Source organism: Guillardia theta (genome assembly GCF_000315625.1).
Source record: "Guillardia theta CCMP2712 unplaced genomic scaffold GUITHscaffold_32, whole genome shotgun sequence".
Lineage (NCBI taxonomy): Eukaryota > Cryptophyceae > Pyrenomonadales > Geminigeraceae > Guillardia > Guillardia theta.
Window position 1 is genome coordinate 563366 of NW_005434642.1, and position 19643 is coordinate 583008.

General features: G+C 55.4%; 5 protein-coding genes across 5 annotated transcripts; 3 read left to right on the forward strand and 2 right to left on the reverse strand.

Annotated features, from left to right (window-relative positions):
• Positions 1-40: 40 nt before the first annotated feature.
• Positions 41-862, forward strand: GUITHDRAFT_138595 (hypothetical protein; the record flags this gene model as incomplete). Its single annotated transcript, XM_005833051.1, has 1 exon — positions 41-862. The coding sequence occupies one exon, from the start codon at positions 41-43 to the stop codon at positions 860-862; it is 822 nt and encodes a 273-aa protein (XP_005833108.1).
• A 1533-nt stretch (positions 863-2395) lies between these two features.
• GUITHDRAFT_152531 (hypothetical protein) lies at positions 2396-3373 on the forward strand (the record flags this gene model as incomplete). The annotated part of the gene is made up of 1 exon (XM_005833052.1): positions 2396-3373. A coding segment is annotated over one exon (978 nt), but the record flags the coding sequence as incomplete, so codon positions are not given.
• Positions 3374-4756: 1383 nt separating this feature from the next.
• GUITHDRAFT_152532 (hypothetical protein) lies at positions 4757-5486 on the forward strand (the record flags this gene model as incomplete). Its single annotated transcript, XM_005833053.1, has 5 exons — positions 4757-4811; positions 4856-4995; positions 5049-5187; positions 5232-5323; positions 5373-5486. Coding segments are annotated over exons 1-5 (505 nt in total), but the record flags the coding sequence as incomplete, so codon positions are not given.
• Positions 5487-9607: 4121 nt separating this feature from the next.
• GUITHDRAFT_152533 (hypothetical protein) lies at positions 9608-11115 on the reverse strand. The gene is made up of 7 exons (XM_005833054.1): positions 11086-11115; positions 10672-11044; positions 10470-10627; positions 10295-10426; positions 10019-10091; positions 9780-9870; positions 9608-9738 (listed from the first exon to the last, which is right to left on the reverse strand). The coding sequence occupies exons 2-7, from the start codon at positions 10963-10965 to the stop codon at positions 9644-9646; spliced, it is 843 nt and encodes a 280-aa protein (XP_005833111.1). The 5' UTR covers positions 10966-11044; positions 11086-11115; the 3' UTR covers positions 9608-9643.
• A 5600-nt stretch (positions 11116-16715) lies between these two features.
• Positions 16716-19620, reverse strand: GUITHDRAFT_108166 (hypothetical protein; the record flags this gene model as incomplete). The annotated part of the gene is made up of 7 exons (XM_005833055.1): positions 16716-16762; positions 16825-17259; positions 17394-17457; positions 17854-18365; positions 18848-19297; positions 19351-19378; positions 19432-19620. The coding sequence occupies 7 exons, from the start codon at positions 19618-19620 to the stop codon at positions 16716-16718; spliced, it is 1725 nt and encodes a 574-aa protein (XP_005833112.1).
• Between the last annotated feature and the right edge of the window lie 23 nt (positions 19621-19643).

A 19643-nucleotide genomic window follows, 5' to 3' on the forward strand; every position in this document is an offset into this window, starting at 1 on the left:
ACTTTCTCAGGAACAGACTTGGACTGAGGACCTCAGCTACATGCGGTTTGAAATTCAGTTCGAGCTCAAGCACGTGGGAGACTATCAGGTCGAGAGCTTCTTGACAGTCATCTGCAAGCACGACAGATCTGTCATCTATGAGGTGTCCAACACCACCGCCTGGCTCACTGTGCTTGAGATGCCTCCCGGTCAGCGACTGCCTCAAGTCTACCTCCTTTCGGTTCCCAAGAGCGGCAATACGTGGCTGCGATACATCTTGGAGAACATTACAGAGTCGCCATCAGTCGGAGACAGGCCGGTGCTCGCAGCGTCAGGGATCAAAGACCCTTACAAGTATCCAGCCTTCCTGGTGAAGAAGCACAGGATCGACCTCTCTCAGGTCGTTGCAGGAGAAAAAGTCATCCTCATCATCCGAAATCCCATCGAATCTGTTCTGAGGCACATTCGTCACTTCTCTTACAACGCCATGGGACTAAGCGAGGTGATTGAAAATATCATAATCAACTGGAAGGCTTACCAAGACTTTCCTGGGCCAAAGTTGTTAATCAAGTATGAAGAGCTGATAGAGAAAAGTTCTTCATCGTGTCAAAATCTTCTTGGCAGAATATTTGACTTCATCGATAACGGGGACTATTCGACCAGAATACAACAGTTCTGTGACGAGCTCGGAATTCACAAGGAGAAGTCCCGAAGACATTACACGAAGGTACTAGGCCTCATCATCCACAACATCAGCGACGGGCTTCATCATGAACGAGTGCTGCGGGAGAAAGATCCAGCGCTGCTTCAAGTGGCTTTAGAAGAGGTAGAGGAGCAACCGATCCTCAAGGAAATCTACACCTTACACTACCTTCAGAAATAAACATGGCCATGTTGAAACCAAAGCTCAACTAACTTGGCTGAGTGAGTGAGCGCTAGGATAACTTCCATCAACAACGCATGCGATACTCGCATATTTGTATTACGTTAGAGCACAAACTTTAATCAAACTCTGCCAGCCTCCTTTAACGCGGTTCTGTGTAATCGAGGTTCCCTTTTGTCACATCTGTGCTAGTCCTTCATGTTTTATCTCGCATCGAAAGTATTCTGCCTTAGCTACGATTTCAGCACAGACTGCAATAGGCTTCTGCTATTCCACTTTCATCTCAACACCATCTTACTCTCAAAAATTCTATTAACTGTCAGATTCACTTGGCAACAATTATGTTTGGTTCTTGCTATCAATTGGAGTATCGACACTCTTCTGCCACTCTTCTCTGCTATTGAGTTTCCCCCTTCTCCCTCGTTTCTTCTAAAATGCCTCCTCCCCTTTACTTCTTCTGTTGGTCCCTCACCCTCCCCTTTACTTCTTCTGTTGGTCCCTCACCCTCCCCTTCACTTCTTCTTCTGTTGGTCCCTCACCCTCCCCTTCACTTCTTCTTCTGGTCCCTCACCCTCCCCTTTACTTCTTCTTCTGTTGGTCCCTCACCCTCCCCTTCACTTCTTCTGTTGGTCCCTCACCCTCCCCTTCACTTCTTCTTCTGTTGGTCCCTCGCTCTCCCCTTCACTTCTTCTTCTGTTGGTCCCTCACCCTCCCCTTCACTTCTTCTTCTGTTGGTCCCTCGCTCTCCCCTTCACTTCTTCTTCTACGCATAAGAGCTAGTCTTCTGACTCTTCTCTTTCCCAACTTTCTGTGTACACCCTTCTTCGTGCTTTGCGCCTCCCCTCTGTTTGTCATGGAATATGCGTTGGAAGATAAGATGATCCGATGCTCAAGAAGTCCTGAAACACAATGTTTCGATCCAACGTATGGATAGCTGACTTTTACTACACATTCAAACCGAAGCTAGTCATGCATGGGAATACATACCCCCATTTCTCGAGGTCCACAAGGGGGTAATGCTACGATCAAACGGCTGTGTTCTTATCCATCTGTCTCTTCATCTGAAACGCCGCAATGATCGAACTAAACGAAGCTAATAATGGAGTCCTGATGACCAAAGTACCCCTCCTTTACAGATGCAGTAACGGGGTGTGAACATGAAAACGATCGTTTTGGATTTCAACCTCAAAGGTCCGATATAAGCCCTCACCCGCCATTTGTGCACCAGTTCCTTGCCGATCCTGCATCTCCTCCCTCGGGCCCTCGTCTGACGACCAATCTGCTCCTCCCTCCCTCCCTCCCTCCGTCTTCCTCTGCCTGCTCCTCCTCTTCTAACAGGACAACCTTGCTACCTTTGTTCGACCAGATCTCGTTTGTTTGCCTGGACTGTAAGCTTTGATTCGCTGCTTGCGTTAGAGCTGTGTCATCACGCACAGAAGAGATCAAGCTGTCAGAGGCCAGGCTCTTCAGCAGAATGCCTCCCACACCTATCACGATCGATCAGCTTAGTAACTACTTTCACTTGCCGGAAAGCAAGTCGCCGCAGAGCTGGGGATGTGCCTGACATCCTTGAAGAAGATCTGCCGAGCTCAAGGGATCCTTCGTTGGCCATTTAGGAAGCTGAAGAGCTTAGAAAGAACCTTGAAGAAAGTTGATGAGGACAAGAACACCATCTCTTCAATGACTACCGGATGTTCACAGCCAGAAGGGTTTGAAGTAGCGAGTCAGAATGCAATCTCCCAAGTTCGCGCAAGATTTTCAGCTTCTCGGACCGCGTCCTCTGAAAGCGTGACATCAAGCTCCTCGCCGCTGGATGAGAATGAGGAGCATAATGCGGTAGAGGACGCGGCAGACTCGCATGAGGTATGGCCAGTATGCAAGATTAGCGAAGAATCTCCATCGCAGATCACGATCAGGCATTGGAGCACCTTGTGGACTGTTCACCATCTTCGCAAGCATCTCTTCTCAAAGCTCGGCGGTCACTCGTTTCGCGTGTCTCCTGACGGAGTCTGTGCGTACCTGACGTTCGAGACCGCGAGCAAGGCGCTTGAAGCTCAGCTCATCTGCGCCAACGCCTGCTCTATTCTGAAGCGAAGCGTGAGGAATACAGACGCGGGAGGAGAGGAGAGGAGCTTGAGGGACGACGCCGTGATCATGTGTAGATGTTTCGAAGAGAGCAACCATCGTCAGTCAGAGCAGACGACGAGACAGGCAGTGTCACATGTTGTCAGTCACTTTGAGTTCGAGCCAAACGCTGCCATCATCTCACCTTCGAATCAAGCCTTCTCTTCTTTCCTACCCGAACACAAGGTTGTGGACGATGATTTCTCTTCAAGGAATTTCTACCGGTTGAGTCCACCTCCAACATTTGGACATCTTCTCACGGGATTTGAAGAATCGGAATCTTGTCCGAATTCTTTTCACAACCCAGAAAATCCTCGCGGCGAATGGGTCACCGCCAGTCACAATGATGTCAAGCATGCAAGAAATCATCCTCTTCATTTCATCTGAGCCCTCCTCTCTTCTGTTGTTCCTGTTCTTTTTTCCCTGTACATGAGAATGTTCGTTGTAAAAAGGCACATTTGCAAGATTTTCCTTTATTGTGAGTTGTTAATAAATGCTGAGAAACCTGATGAGAAAGCCAAGAAGCAATAGAAGAATCTCAAGCCTACGCTCCTCGAGCATCTCTACCCCATGATTCAAGCCTACGCTCCTCGAGCATCTCTACCCCATGATTCAAGCCTACGCTCCTCGAGCATCTCTACCCCATGATTCAAGCCTACGCTCCTCGAGCATCTCTACCCCATGATTCAAGCCTACGCTCCTCGAGCATCTCTACCCCATGATTCAAGCCTACGCTCCTCGAGCATCTATACCCCATGATTCAAGCCTACGCTCCTCGTGCATCTCTACCCCATGATTCAAGCCTACGCTCCTCGCGCATCTCTACCCCATGATTCAAGCCTACGCTCCTCGCGCATCTCTACCCCATGATTCAAGCCTACGCTCCTCGAGCATCTCTACCCCATGATTCAAGCCTACGCTCCTCGAGCATCTCTACCCCATGATTCAAGCCTACGCTCCTCGAGCATCTCTACCCCATGATTCAAGCCTACGCTCCTCGAGCATCTCTACCCCATGATTCAAGCCTACGCTCCTCGAGCATCTCTACCCCATGATTCAAGCCTACGCTCCTCGAGCATCTCTACCCCATGATTCAAGCCTACGCTCCTCGTGCATCTCTACCCCATGATTCAAGCCTACGCTCCTCGAGCATCATCTATCTCCATGATTCAAGCCTACGCTCCTCGAGCATCTCTACCCCATGATTCAAGCCTACGCTCCTCGAGCATCTCTACCCCATGATTCAAGCCTACGCTCCTCGAGCATCTCTACCCCATGATTCAAGCCTACGCTCCTCGAGCATCTCTACCCCATGATTCAAGCCTACGCTCCTCGAGCATCTCTACCCCATGATTCAAGCCTACGCTCCTCGAGCATCTCTACCCCATGATTCAAGCCTACGCTCCTCGAGCATCTCTACCCCATGATTCAAGCCTACGCCGGCTCCTCGTCCATACCTCGTCATTGTTCTGCACCTCAAATTTGAAATGTTAATCTGTATGATTCAAATGTACCCAGCAATTCTGAAATCAACCCCTCACGAAGTAATGGTGCGACGATCCTCTCCCTCGCTCCATCCTCTTCTCTCCTCCCTCCTCCTTCTCCCCCCGCTCCCCCTTTCCCCTCCTCCCCCACTCCTCTCACCTCCTCCTCCCCCCTTCTCCATCGACCTCTCTCCACCCTCGTCTCGTACAGGCTAATATGCCTAACCCCCTTCCCCTTCTCCCCCTCACCCTCCTCACCCTCCAGCCTTGTGACGTGGCTGTACAGACGGGCGTGTGAGCAACTCGTGATGGGATCTGACGCCACGATCGAGGGGATGCAGGTATTGAACGGGGACGTTGAGGGAAGGGAATGAGCGAGTGGCAGGTGGGGAAGGGTGGATCAGTTGAGGTAGAGGCAGAGGGAGAGTGGTGGGACGCGGAAGTCATCAAGATCAAGAATGGTCAGATCAAGATCCATTACGTCGGAGGCTTGTCACAGGACGATGAGTGGATTCCTATTGCCAGGTAGCGCCTCCTCCTCCCTTGACCTCAGCGCTCATGCTCGTCCCACTTCTCAGCTCCCGCGTTCGGCTTCCCAGGTCCACAGAGGCAGCAAAGGAAGGATTGCCCAAGAAACGCGGAAGGTCTTCGCAGCAAGAATCTGCTGAACCAGTACCGGTGCCGCACAAGCTCCCGTTCAAACTCCACACCATGAAGGTTGTGCCTGTGAAGCTCGCTCCTTGGGTTCTGAGATGCCCTAGACGCATGACAAGGCCAAGAAGAAGCAGTCGAGAGGCTTGAAGAAGATCATTGAATCAGAAGGCTTCGACAAGATGTCATTGGAAGTGGCCACGTGAGTTTCGAAGCCGTGGGCTGCACTGAGGCGGTTGACGGCGTTGCAGGTATTCGAGCATTGAAGCTCCTCCGTCCATCTTGCCCAGCAAGAAATATTGTGACCTGACCGGGCTGGGGGCGAGGTACACAGACCCGCAGACCAAGTTGAGATACTTCTCGTCGCATGAGGTTTCATCTTGTTTTGCTCTGGTTCCCTCTCATGCCCCTTCAGTACCTGCAAATCCGATACTTCAGCGAGCACAGCGTTCAAGAGTTCTTGAGATTCCGAAACGCGCTTGTGACGTTGAAGTAGTCGGGAATAAACGTCAGCCTCCCTCGGAGACCCTCCAGCCATGTCTGCCTTGCTGGAGTGTGCTAGTCAGAGACAGCATTCGTCTCTTGCTGTGCTTGTGATCCTGTGCCTTCTGTTTGCTCCCTGTGCTTGTGAAAGCTCTTGTCCTTCAGTCGAGAGCCTGCTCGCCAAGAATAGAAGACTTGAGGAGCGAATTGCTGAGCTCGAGCTCGAGCTCGTCGAAGCAAAAGCAATCGTTTTGAAGCATGAATCCAAGAGAGAAGAAGAATGTCAGCAGCGCGAAAGCCTTAAAAGACTTGATGTGGAGGATGAGGTGCGAGGCCAAGTGTCGTCCCTGAACGCAAAGCTCCAAGAATGCAAGTTGCTCAACGCAAAGTTGACAGAAGAGCTGGGGGTGATCAAAGTAGACCCTCTCCTGTCGGAGGAAACGAAGTTCCGTAGAGTTCGCTACCTCAAGGTGGTGGGTGCTCAAGCTCCCGACGACAATGCGGCACAATTCCTGTTGCACCTCTCGCTTGTCAAGCTGCAGGCAGGAGATTTCGATGGAGCCCTGGCGAGCCTGCGCGAGCATCTGAGACTGTTCTGGGGGCAGGAGGAGGCCGTGGGGTTCTTAGTGAACAGAAGCGTCGAGGTGGTGGGGGCAGCAGACGTCAGTCAGCTCATGATGAGGCTGATGAAGGAGGAGGCGGCGAAGGATCTGATCCATCAGACGGCTCAAGCTCTCGCTGCGGTGACACATGACGACAGCAGGCGGGCAGGCGCCGCCTTGTTTCAGCTCTATTTGACCGTGAGCCCTCGATCGGCCTCGGCATGGCACGGCCTTGCTGTTCTGGAGCATGCTCTTGGTCAGACGGCTGAGGCGCTGGAATGCTGCCGGGTAGCGAGACTTGTAGCACCGCACAACACCAGCATCAAGTCTGCGTGCCGCGCTATGGAGGACGAAGCGCTTGCAACAAGGACAGAGTTCCGAGGTGAAACCAAAGTCTTCCTGCTCGACTGTGAGGATGCAAATGCCTACGAGCAGGACGCCATGCAGCTGTTCTTTGCTGCCTTGTCGGCTCAACCGTCGGGCCTCAGAGTGCACCGACAGGTGAGGCGAGGCAAGTCACGCAAGAGGAACGCGAGCGAGGGTTCGGGTCGTTTCATCTCTTTGAGCGTGAGCAACTTGAGTGCAGGGGATGTGGTGGTGTTTCTTTCCAGCTCTCCTCCTTCGCCCCATTGGATGTTGCGAGCAAGGCGTCGTCATGTCTCTCTTGTCGCCTGGTCGGTGTCGCATTCAGCTCTCAACCCGCGCGTGCTCTTCTCCTCCTCAGCTTTCCACTGGTCGGCAGCAGCGATCAGTCTCATCTTCGAGCCTACTCTCGCTCCTCTCATGCACGAGGCTGCAGCAAGCCTAGCAACTCCAGCTGCTTCCTCGTGTTCGCTCCCGGCGTGCGCTGGAGGATGCGATTGCTGGCGGCTTGAGCCGCCTCCTCGCTCCGTCTACCGCAATGAGAGCAAGAGACCTCCCGCCACCGGCTGTCTCAGAGCTCTGTGTGTCGGAAGCGAGAGAAAATGCTCGCGCGTTCTTCACCGGGTCCTCGGGCTGCTGCTGCCGCACGGGCTCGTCCCTACTGTGCTCGCGAGGGTGGTGGAGGTACTGGAGGGTTCGCCTGCAGGTGAAGCAGGCCTTCGGCCAGAGGACCTCGTCCTTGCCTTCGGGAGGGTGAGCGGAGGGGCAGGGGACGAGCAAAAGCTGTTGGCGGAGGAGGTGGAATCGAAGCGAGGCAGTGCCATCCCCGTCACTCTCTTGCGACCCTCCTGCGACTTTTGCCTCCTCTCGCTGCGTGTGACTCCCCGTGCGTGGGAAGGGAGTGGCCTGCTGGGCTGTCGCCTGTCGTTTGCTGATGTAATTTCTCCGTCCTCTTCCTCCCCCTCCTCTTCCTCCCCCTCTTCTTCCTCCCCCTCCTCCTTTTCCTCCTCCCCCTCCTCTCCTCCTACTGCCTCCTCGCAACATGCAGAGGTCTTGTACTTGCCCACTTTGATGAGAGGAGATACTGAGCTGGAGATGCCGAAGGCTCAGGTTGTGGTGGTGCAGGAGGAGGAAGGGAGTGTGATAGAGGCGGAGGAGCTGAGAAACTTGGCCTACGTCTTGTCGCAGAGAAACGTGACGGTGATGATACAAGAGTCGATGGCTCCTCTACTTCCCCTGCGGTATCCAGAAGTTCTACTTGTTCCTCCTGCTGTCTCCAACGTCAGCTCGATGATCGTCACCCGCCTGCTTCAGCATGGTCCAGATGAGAAACACCGGAGAGAGGTGGAGGAGCAGCTGGAGGGGATGGGAGCATCCTTTGAAAGGTCAAGACCGTTTGAAACTCTCGCATGCTCACTAGCTGCTCAGGTCAGCTGTTCGTCTGGTCTCTAGTGCAAGACTTCTCTTCCTCACCGTCGCTCTCACGCCAGAGGAGGAGGAGGCGTCGCTTACTTTCATCATCTCAGCTAAGATGTGCTATCCTCTTGCTACAGTCGAGGTCGCCGTCCTCGACTCGCTTCGCTTCTGGCACTCGCATGGTGCAGCTGTAGAGGGGCTGCAGGCTAAGGGCTTATGGAACGAGGTCTGGATCTCCCAGATATCGCACGACAAGTTAGAGGAAGGAGGAGAGGGAGACGGCGAGGCCTTTCGTCACTGGCTCGCTCTTACTTGGAGGTGAGTCTCTCCCTCCCTGGTGTCCCTCATTGTCTCTCGCAGACCTCGCGCGCTTCTCACCGGTAGAAGTTTCCAGTCAGCCTGTTTGCTCCCCGCCCACCACATTTTCCTTCCTCCCTCGGACCTCGCAGTTGCGCTGCTGCTCAACAACACGTGGAGGAGAAGGACCTACGTGTCGCGGGTGCGAGGAGGAGAGCGTCTGCTTCCCCTCTGCTGTCACCCGCACAAGTTCTTTCAGCAGGTGCTTGAAGCAAGCGTCAACGCGCCTGCCGCCTCTGAGCCTCCGGGTCTCTTCCTCTTCCACTCCCTGATGAAACTGGGAGGCGTTCCCTTCTCGAGAGACATGGCAGATGTGGAGGCAGCCTTGTCGGGACTCGGTCTCGTCGTCTCCTCCTCCTTCGACTCATTTGATCTCAGTCTCTGCCCTCTGCTTCCTGCCATGCAGAAGCTGCGAAGTCACTCGCTTTGGATCTCAAGCGAATATCAAAGCTTCCCGGCAGCGAGGAAGCGTCGGCTGGAGCTGCTGTGGATGAGGTGCGCAAACGAGACGTATGCTCCTGCCCTATTTGATCACAGCGACTTGCTTCAAGACGACCTGGATGTCTTACAACATGAAGCGAGACAGCAACAGCAACGGCAACGGCAACAGCAACAGCAACAGGGAAAGGAATCTGGCCATCTGGGTTATAAGGCGTCTCCAAACGAGGTCGAGCTGGAACGGAGCAGGAGGCAAGCACAGGAAGCGTTGCTGTGGGCGCAAGTGCAGTCGATGTTTCGATCTGCGAAGTTGAAGGAGGGGAGGAGGAAGATGAAGGAGCGAGAAGAGCTCCAACAGGTCAAGCTCGAGGAGAAAACTTTACAGGAACTCGCAGCATCGCATGCACATCCTATGTTTGAGCGTGCGACACAAGTCGCTGCAGCTTCTGCTTCTCTCTTGTCCTCTCCTCTTGCCGCAACGTCTGCCCACATACCATCGGAGAAGCCGAGCTTCTGCTCCCTTCTGCTGGGCCTGGGGTCCGCCACCGGAAGGTGGAAGATTCTGTCGCTGCCTGAAGGTGGGTCGGCGCGCAAGTCGGGCAAGGTGAAGGTGGGGGAGCAGCTGATGAAAGTGGGAGGGAAAGACGTAGAGAGCGCAACAGCGAGCGAGATCCAGCAGAAACTGGTGGGTCCTGCTAGGGAGGAGGTGGAGCTGGAGGTGATGAGTGAGGAGGGAGAGCGAAGAATCGTTTCGCTACATCGAGATTGTTGAGAATGAGAATATCTGCTCGAGAAGAATAAACCCGTCACCCTTCCCTCCTCTTCTTCGTCTCCGCTTCTTCATTAATGTACAGCACCACCTATCACAGGCGGCCTGAGGTCTCCTCCCACAGCGGCAGTTCGCCTCCCCTTCCCGCGATCTCCTGCACGCACAAGCCCAGCAGCAGCCCCTGCAGGGCTGCGAGGAGTGAGGGAGAAACACGCGGGAGAGACGTGAACCTGCGCAGAGGTGACGGTCGTGGGCAGTGATGGGGACGAGGGCGATAAAGATGAGGTAGCCGCGAAGGTTGAAGGAGTAGTACTTGCGCACCTGATGAACGTGAGAAGCCAACAGCGAGGGAAGGTGAGAGAGAGAAAGCGAGGGAAGGTGAGAGAGAGAGAAAGCGAGGGAAGGTGAGAGAGAGAGACAGCGAGGGTTTGGGGTGATGGCAGGTGGCAAGAGAAGGTAGGAGGCTCACCAAAACGGATACAGCAAGGAACGCGAGAGCAACAGCGGAGTACATGAGGAAGAAGCGCTTGAGCTCTCCACCCCTGCAATCTACCATGACCAACGAGCGCGGAAGGAATTAAGATAATGCTCGATAACACGAACAGGAAGAGCAGGAGCAGAGGTAGAGGCAGAGGCAGAGGCAGGAGCGGGAGCGAGAGCAGCGGCGGGAGCGGGAGCGGGAGCAGGAGGAGCGGGAGGAGCGGGAGCAGGAGGAGCGGGAAGAGGAGGAGGAGGTGCTTGCCACCGGTATAGAAGATAAAGGCAGTAGACGAGAAGGGGAAGACAAGCCAGCAGTGTGGCTCCGATGACGAGGAGGTAGGGTAGAGTGTCTGTGCCCAGCACAAGAAACGCTCGAAAAGTTGCGACCCATCCCGAACTGAGCAGGTGAGGGCGAGGGCGAAGCGAGACAAGCAGCTTACCTCTCGAGCAGATTCACCTGCTGCAGAATCTGCCAGGCCGGAAGGAGTGACGGGAAACTGCAGCCGAAGAGCATGGGAAGAGCAAAGCACGCGAAGTTGCGGGAGAGAAGCTCCTTGGGGTTCCTGGCAGGCGCAGGGAGTCTTTGCGACCAGTGGCGCTGCAGGCTGACAGTGAGGGGAGGCTGAGGACAAGCAGCTTCACCTGGTTGAGGGGGAAGGGGATGTGCCACAGCCATGGGGGGCAGCGCAGGACCCACGCAGGTCCGAGGAGGTAGAGAGCAGGAGAGAGAGCGAGGAGGTGGAGGAGAGGAGAAATCAAACCTTGGGGCATCAACTGCGCCTGCATCTCTCCCTCGCTCCCTCTCAGCCCGAGAGCCGAGAGCGTCTGCATGGAGGCGAAGAGTCCCAGCCAGCCATACATCCAGAAGCAGCCGCAGAGCAAGAAGATCCACAGCAGCAGCGGAGGCAGAGAAAACGCGACGAAGGCGCTCATCATCGGGATGACACAGGCGGCGGCATGCCATCGTAGAGCGAAGGGACAAGGTTTGGTAGCTTCCTCGAACTCAACGCTGAACCTGACAAGGAGGTGAGAAGAGAGGAGGACAGCGATCCTCACCTGGCGTCGTCTTGTTGACTCAGGTCAAGGCTCAGACTCTCAACTCCGTTACGAAGAGAGCCGGCATACTCCGACCTGCTGCACCTGAGACGCACAACAAGAATGACAGCTTGAGAGCCCTGACCTTCTCTCGGACAGCTTCAGCGTGAAGCATCGGCTGCTCCCTCCCTCCTTCCCCAGGATCCCCGAGTGAAGCGCTCCTCTGCCCTCTTTTTCAGCTCTTCACCCCCACACACCCACACCCGCAAGCGACTCACCGGCATAGAGCCGTTCGATCCGCATATCCCTGCACTCCCCCAGCAGCACTCGGCCCGCCAAAGACGTCGTTCCAACCCCAGACCGGCTGCTGACCGAGAGGGGAACCAGAGGCTTCGGGACTCCCCGAGAGAAATCCGTCGAGGAGGAGGAGGAGCGAGTTTCTCTCCTCGCATCTCCTCGGGCACATCAGCCGCTTCTCTCCTACATCCTCCCAGCTCTGCCACTAGGAGCTCCTCAGCTCCGCACACCAGCCGCTCGTCGTACCGGAAGGTCCAGCGCGGTGGTCCAGCAGTTGAGGGCGTACACGGACTCGTCCTGCCTGCTCGCCCGTCAGCTCCCGAGGGCTTCGAGCTCGCAAACCTCATGGTGACGAAGCCGAGCATGGCGAGGAAAGAAGAGACGAGGACGAGGAAGCTCAGGCTGCGAGCCACCCGGAAGTTCACGGCATGAACAGCCTGTGCGGTCAGCCTGGCAGTGCGTGAGAGCTGGTGGGAGCGAGACTGGAGGGACCTCATGGGCTCCTGCCAGACGATATACCCCATGCGAATGAGCTCCTGCAGGGCTTGAGGAGAGGCGCAAACGAGGAACAAGCGACCTCCATGAGAACCTCGTCGCGGTAGAACTTGTTGATCCACACTCGCTCCTCCTCATCCGATGCTTGAGACTCGGTGTTGGTCTTGCTCAGCATGTGCGATGGAGAAGACCTGCCATCTCTTTCCGACCTTGCACTCCTCGTCTGCCTCTCTTGTGAGATCTCAAGCTCCGAGTCAATTGCATCCTCCTGCTCTGATCGTCTCTCTTCTGACGTCCACGACGACGCCTCGTCGGCTGAGGTCGAGCGACTGGAAGAGAAGGACGAGAGGCGCTTGCGCTGAGTCGGCCAATCTGAGATCTTAGAGACGCACATAATGACGGCCATGGCGCAGACGCTGCTCAACATGAGGCCGATGACATCTGATCGAGTGTGCCAGCTCACCTGACCATGTCTAGCAGAGCTCCGAAGCAGAGCCGTTGATCGCCGTTGAGATCAGTCTACAAGCAGAGATCAGCATGAGGCCAAGGGACGAGCCACCCTCACCTGCTTCATCGCTACTGTCCCGATCCACAAGGCTCTCTTGCTGATCGCAACCGTGAAGAACCAGATCTGAGCATGCGTCATACACGCCAAGCATCTCCTCTCCTCACTCGAAGCAGCCGCAAGTTTCGGCTCCTGCTCGATCTCTCGAAGACGCTCGTCTCATCCAACTTGTCGACGCCCGGAGCTCTTCCAGACGACCACCAGGGCTTGAGGAGGAGAAGCCATCTCCATGACCATGACGGACGCGCGTCCGATCTCGTGCTCGCTCCTGCACTGAGCATCGCAGCGGTCTCCTCAAGTGTGCCTTGCTCCACTTGTTTGCCTTTCCTGTGGCTACGTGAGTTGGCAGCACCTTGATGGACTCCAACCTTGAGAGCTGGTGGGGGAGGGAGAAGTTGCTGTCGATGAGAATCTTGTGAGAGGGGAGCGAGCTCAGCACGTAGGCAGGGACCAACGACAAGACCTGCACCATCGCAAACGTCAATCCCTACCTGCTCCCTCCCTGCACCAACCGCGATGGCCACGAGCGGGTAACCGACGCCACGCACGCAGCTGCCGTCGTCGATGAGGGTGACGGGGGGTGGGAGGCGAAAGGACTCAAAGGTCAGAGGCTGGTTGCACAGACCCAAGAAGAGCGGCAAAGAACTTCTTCCCGTTCCAGCCAAGTCGGCAGAGAAGCAGACGAAGACTGCACTCCAGCAAACTATGAGAAGAACAATGGCGCCGGCTCCGGTGGGGTTGAGGTAATCTACGACAGAGAGAGAGACAGAGGTCAAAGGTCAATCGAAGGCTGAAAGACAAGGAGGAAAACCTGAGCAAGCCAACAGCAGCAAAGACCCTCCGCTCTCACAAAAGCCCCAGAACAGATAGTGCATCCCGCTGACCGTCCGCCCATCTTGAGAAGCGAAAGAAGGATAGCGATACCTGCAACCACCATTATACATGTTGACGTCTCGAGTAGAAACAAGAAACCAATCAGACGAGTAAGAGACAGCAAGCAATCCTGCTAGAACGGCCAAGAAAGCTGTGGGGTAGACCGGATGGGCATGAAGCACAGGAAAGTGCTCAGGGATAGCAAGCTCTCGAACATTCTTCTCGAGCTGATTGTTGCCATGCGCTAAGTTGGACCTGCTGGAATTCAGCTAGTCGTCAAGGGGTCAGCAGGCACACCAGTTCAAGTGGAGGATGGCAGCAACGACAAGAACCAACATCCCTGCTATGGAGCAACCGGACGCGACCAGCGCGACAGCAAACTCGCTGGTCGCAGCATTGCCTAGCTCTTGATCACATTCCGCGAAAACTCCTTTCTTGGAGGAGTTGGATGGCTCGTTTAGAGGTTGCCCGTAGATATCTAGAGCAGCGTCACAGGTTTCATGATAAGATGTATCCCGCACCTTCAAACGTTTTCCAATGCTCGATCAAGGCGTCTTCCGATACTTCGCTATCATACACCTGATAATCATCCTCTCACACACGCCTCGTTTGCAACGCATGGAGCGTCTGATATACACCGCTAAACGAGCCAGCTTGCCGTTGAATCCTTCGCCAACTGCTATGCCCCTGAAGATGGACTGTCATGCCTGCAAAACGACCGATCTCATTCATACCTCGCTCGGATACACTTCGACTCTTGTCGCTGCTTTGAACAAGGACCACCAAACTGCATGAGATTACCTTGAAAACGACTTTGTCTAGCAAAACCTTAGTCAGCACATTGTCGAATGCCATGTTTCTCTACCTCAAAGTGCCGTTGATGTGAAGATTGAGATGAGTTCCGTTGAATATCAGAGCAACATGATGCCAAGATGAAGCAGGAAAGCTTGAATTGCCATTCGCTGCCCTGACCTTGTATGAAACATGTTTCAATGTTGATTGAGCGTTTGGAAGGAAATAACGGCTCACCGAGTCCATCTTCATGAAGTAAGAGCTGTTTCGCTCGGGGTCGTTGAGGTTGACGTAGGCTGCTATCTCATTGCCCTCTATCAAGATCCGAGGCCTGCATGCAACATTTCATCTCCTTGAGAAGACGACACTCCCTCTACGTGAACACTGTCGACTCGTTGAGGAGGCGAAAAATGCTTTGAGTCGCAGCACCATCATGCGTGGGACCTGAACAACATCGCAGTGAGAACAGGCAACGATTGCCAACCTAGTACATCTCAGAGAGACAAGAAGTTCGACAGTAAATGACTGCACAGCAGGAAGGTAGAATTGAGGGATTGTGATCCTTCCACGAGCATTGAAGGACACAAACGTCTGATTGTCCTGTCCGTCCCACCACACGCAAGGCTTTCTTGTACAGGTGTTGTCTTCCTGAAGGACTCCCTGAAATCTTCCGTTCCTGCCATTCGGAGAGTCAAAGTCGGGTGCTGCAGGGATGATGCTTCCAAGTACCTCAGCTTCAAAGACCTGCCGCTGCTATCAGGCACTTGCAGGCTGTCCCATCCAAGCACAGGTTGCAGCTTCCAGTAACCCCAGGGTCTTTCAATCAAGACTAGGTCGTCATACTTGTCACTGTAGACCATATGCATCTCAATGAATAAACCCAACAAGACCAGACGAGTGGGCGACCAGCACGTCCGGGAGACTCTTGAACTAGCCATATGCTTCGGTTCGCCCGCACTCTCGGCAAACCAACACTTTCAATGTCGGCCAGCTCGCGTTCGTTCTTCGCACCCTGCCACTTGGTTGCTTGCTCAAGGTCTCGTGCTCAGACTCGCTCCTCCTCGTCCGCTCCTCCTCGCCTCCCTTCTTCTCGGTTCCCCTCCAGCCTGCCCATCTCTCTCCCCCGGCATCGCCATCCCCGATATTTTTAACTAAGCTAATTCAATATTTCGCGGGGCTACCATTCAATGTTACACTAGTAGAGGTCTTATGGAAGCCCTGAATTGCGTAGCGTAGGTACTAAAGTTTTACTTAAATCAGCTCTGAATTCAGACACTATTCAGGCTCTGAATAGTTTCCTATGTCACTATTCAGGGCCTGAATAGCGTTTGAATAGCTAAATCGCAACGGTTCGACATCTCGGTAAAAGCCGACGAGCGGCGCCCTGGCAGGGCGTTCCACACAGCGTACACATGGCGTGCGCAGCCTCGCCCGACTTCCTTCCCGTGAACCTCTGCCTCTCCATCTGACTGACAACATAACATCAACTATCATCCTGTCAGCATAGACTCATGGCAGCCTGCACACCTAGCTCACCCTCACTCTTTATTAGCTCTTGTTGCTCGCTGTTGAACATCTCTGAGACAGCAAGATTGTGTTGCTGAAAGCTTTCCTGTTGTGTGTTCAACGAGGACAATGATAACGAATCCAAATGTAATGTACAACGCTACATATGATTAACATACAGCATCTTTTCATAGTAACATGCATATGTTCAAGAACAGGCAAAGGTAAACTTCGAAGGATATTCCAACGGGCTAACGTCACCGCTTCCTGTGCATGTGTCAAGCTATGCAGATTCCAGTGAGCTCATCTGTAGTCACCAAGGATTGGAGACATGAATCCTGAAGGGGACACAAATATCGTGAGCTTTCGCTTGAATTTAGGAAGTTCATGCAATAAATGATTTCATACTGTACGCTTCATGTTGTTGATTTCCTGCATTGACAGCAACAGAGATATTGCATGAGCGGCTCATGCAATATCTCTGTTGCTGGAATCTCATATGACTGCAACGCAACCTTCGCATACGCATCAGATCTGCATTCTTTCTGCATAGCATGGCAACCGCATGAATGCATCGATGGAACGAGTTGTTGACAGTTAAAAAAAAGCGATGGTTGTGGTACAAATTGATAACTGGAATCTTTAGCTAGGGTCATCTATGGATTTAACCTAGATCTTAACCCCTTTCTCCAGGTTAACTAAACTGGGCACACTACGCAACGCTATTCAGAAGGACATCCATAAGACCTCTACTCTGAGTTTTGCATTCGCCGACTCGGAGTCCGGCGATCGGACCGTACTACGGCCCGGGTACGGTCACCCGGAGTCCGGGTTTTGTACAGCGAGAAGCTGCACAAACACACACAAAACACTGAAAACCCGAAAAGAACCAGCACTGCTGGCAACCGTCAGCAGACCAGGCATCGAAGCAGCCGAAGGGTCAAGCAATCAAGCAACAAGCAGCAGGAGCGGCAGGAGGAATAAAATCCGTTAGACGCAAAGGGCAGCCGCCGCGACAAGGAGCCGGCGCTGCCCGGGGCTCCGCCCGGGGGCAGCGGGCGGAGGGAGGCTGGACACATGAACACGGTACCGCTCGAGGTAGTCCTCCTCGCTAGCCTCCGAGTCAGCGGTAGCCGAGGACCGCCCGTGACGGCGGCGACGCCGCAGCCGCTGAATGCTCAAGGACCGGCGTGACCCGACCGATGCCGGGGAGGAAGCAGGTGAGCTCGGACCAGCAGCAAGCACCCCAGTGGTGTCGAGCTCTCCGGAGGCACCCGACGTCACAGTGAGGGACGGAGACGCCTCGCCAGCTCCGCGCCGATCGTCGGCGCCACTCGAAGTGTTTCCCCCATCGGAGTCGGAGACCTCCGGCGAAGACTCCTCCTCGGGCGACTCGACAAAGTCCGAGGAGGAGCTGTCCTCTGGCTCGAGAAGTGCTTGCGCCCGCAAGGGCGTCATGCGCCTCGCACCAGACAAGAGCGCTTCCAGCGTAAGCTGCATGGTGAGGCGCTGATAGGTGGCGGCGCGTTTGCGAGCCAAGACCTCAGCAGCAGGTCCGTCATCAGGCACGAAGTGCCGACCAAACGCCGCATCCTCAAGAGGCATCGAGCGCTGAGCAATGATGTCCGCCAAATACCAGATGAAGCGGAGGGTGTCAGGATGCAGGGCTAGTATAGGATTTACTGGCAGAAGATAAAAAGTGCCTCAAGCAAAACAAAGCAGGAACAAGCTGAACCGGCAGGTACACAGTCCACAGCGAGAAGCTGCACAAACACACACAAAACACAAGCCCGAAAAGAACCAGCACTGCTGGCACCCAGACGCGGCAGCGCCAGCCCAAGCGCGAAGCCGCGCAGACAAGCAGCCTAAGGGTCAGGCAATCAAGCAACAAGCAGCAGGAGCATGCAGGAGGAATAAAATCCCTTAGACGCGATACCCGGAGGCAGCCGACTGACCACTGTCAGTCGAGACGTCCGCTGCCGCCACAAAGCGGGCGGCCGCGGACGGAGAAAGGGCAGCCGCCGACAAGGAGCCGGCGCTGCCCGGGTGTCCGCCTGGGGCAGCGGACGGAGGGAGGCTGGACACATGAACACGGTACCGCTCGAGGTAGTCCTCCTCGCTAGCCTCCGAGTCAGCGGTAGCCAAGTCAGTGGTAGCCGCCCGTGACGGCGGCGACGCCGCGGCAATGCCCAAGGACTGGCGTGACCCGACCGATGCCGGGGAGGAAGCAGGTGAGCTCGGACCAGCAGCAAGCACTGCACCCCAGTGGTGTCGAGCTCTCCGGAGGCACCCGACGTCACAGTGAGGGACGGAGACGCCTCGCCAGCTCCGCGCCGGTCGTCGGGGCCACTCGAAGTGTTTCCCCCATCGGAGTCGGAGACCTCCGGCGAAGACTCCTCGGGCGACTCGACAAAGTCCGAGGAGGAGCTGTCCTCTGGCTCGAGAAGTGCTTGCGCCCGCAAGGGCGTCATGCGCCTCGCACCAGACAAGAGCGCCTCCAGCGTAAGCTGCATGGTGAGGCGCTGATAGGTGGCGGCGCGTTTGCGAGCCAAGACCTCAGCAGCAGGGCCGTCATCAGGCACGAAGTGCCGACCAAACGCCGCATCCTCAAGAGGCATCGAGCGCTGAGCAATGATGTCCGCGAGATACCAGATGAAGCGGAGGGTGTCAGGATGCAGGGTACCGTCCGTCGAGATGGCAAGAGGGATGAACGCTCGAGGAGGAGTAGTCATGGCATAGCTGAACCGGCAGGTACACAGTCCACAGCGAGAAGCTGCACAATCACACACAAAACACAAGCCCGAAAAGAACCAGCACTGCTGGCACCCAGACGCGGCATCGCCAGCCCAAGCGCGAAGCCGCGCAGACAAGCAGCCGAAGGGTCAAGCAATCAAGCAACAAGCAGCAGGAGCACGCAGGAGGAATAAAATCCCTTAGACGCGATACCCGGAGGCAGCCGACTGACCACTGTCAGTCGAGACGTCCGCTGCCGCCACAAAGCGGGCGGCCGCGGACGGAGAAAGGGCAGCCGCCGCGACAAGGAGCCGGCGTTGCCCGGGGGTCCGCCAGGGGCAGCGGACGGAGGGAGGCTGGACACATGAACACGGTACCGCTCGAGGTAGTCCTCCTCGCTAGCCTCCGAGTCAGCGGTAGCCAAGTCAGTGGTAGCCGCCCGTGACGGCGGCGACGCCGCGGCAATGCCCAAGGACCGGCGTGACCCGACCGATGCCGGGGAGGAAGCAGGTGAGCTCGGACCAGCAGCAAGCACCCCAGTGGTGTCGAGCTCTCCGGAGGCACCCGACGTCACAGTGAGGGACGGAGACGCCTCGCCAGCTCCGCGCCGATCGTCGGCGCCACTCGAAGTGTTTCCCCCATCGGAGTCGGAGACCTCCGGCGAAGACTCCTCCTCGGGCGACTCGACAAAGTCCGAGGAGGAGCTGTCCTCTGGCTCGAGAAGTGCTTGCGCCCGCAAGGGCGTCATGCGCCTCGCACCAGACAAGAGCGCTTCCAGCGTAAGCTGCATGGTGAGGCGCTGATAGGTGGCGGCGCGTTTGCGAGCCAAGACCTCAGCAGCAGGTCCGTCATCAGGCACGAAGTGCCGACCAAACGCCGCATCCTCAAGAGGCATCGAGCGCTGAGCAATGATGTCCGCCAAATACCAGATGAAGCGGAGGGTGTCAGGATGCAGCGCTAGTATAGGATTTACTGGCAGAAGATAAAAAGTGCCTCAAGCAAAACAAAGCAGGAACAAGCTGAACCGGCAGGTACACAGTCCACAGCGAGAAGCTGCACAATCACACACAAAACACAAGCCCGAAAAGAACCAGCACTGCTGGCACCCAGACGCGGCATCGCCAGCCCAAGCGCGCCATCAAGCCCTCGTACTGCTCGGACCCTCGATCGCGGATTCCAGGGATGTGGATATTGCCCTTCATCTTGCGGCCATGAGGATGGGAGGGTACCTGCCGTCGAGAACGAGGATCCCCGACTGTATCGATGACGCTCTGAAGACCAGCTTCGTTCAGCATCGACCGAATCGTACGAGTAAGGT

Coding starts and splice junctions, on each gene's coding strand:
- GUITHDRAFT_152533 (XM_005833054.1), bottom strand. CDS start 10,965: ATGATGAGCGCCTTCGTCGCGTTTTCTCTGCCTCCGCTGCTGCTGTGG. Junction 9,871..10,018: donor TCCTTGCTGTATCCGTTTTG/GTGAGCCTCCTA, acceptor CACGTTCATCAG/GTGCGCAAGTACTACTCCTT. Junction 9,739..9,779: donor CGACCGTCACCTCTGCGCAG/GTTCACGTCTCT, acceptor CACTCCTCGCAG/CCCTGCAGGGGCTGCTGCTG.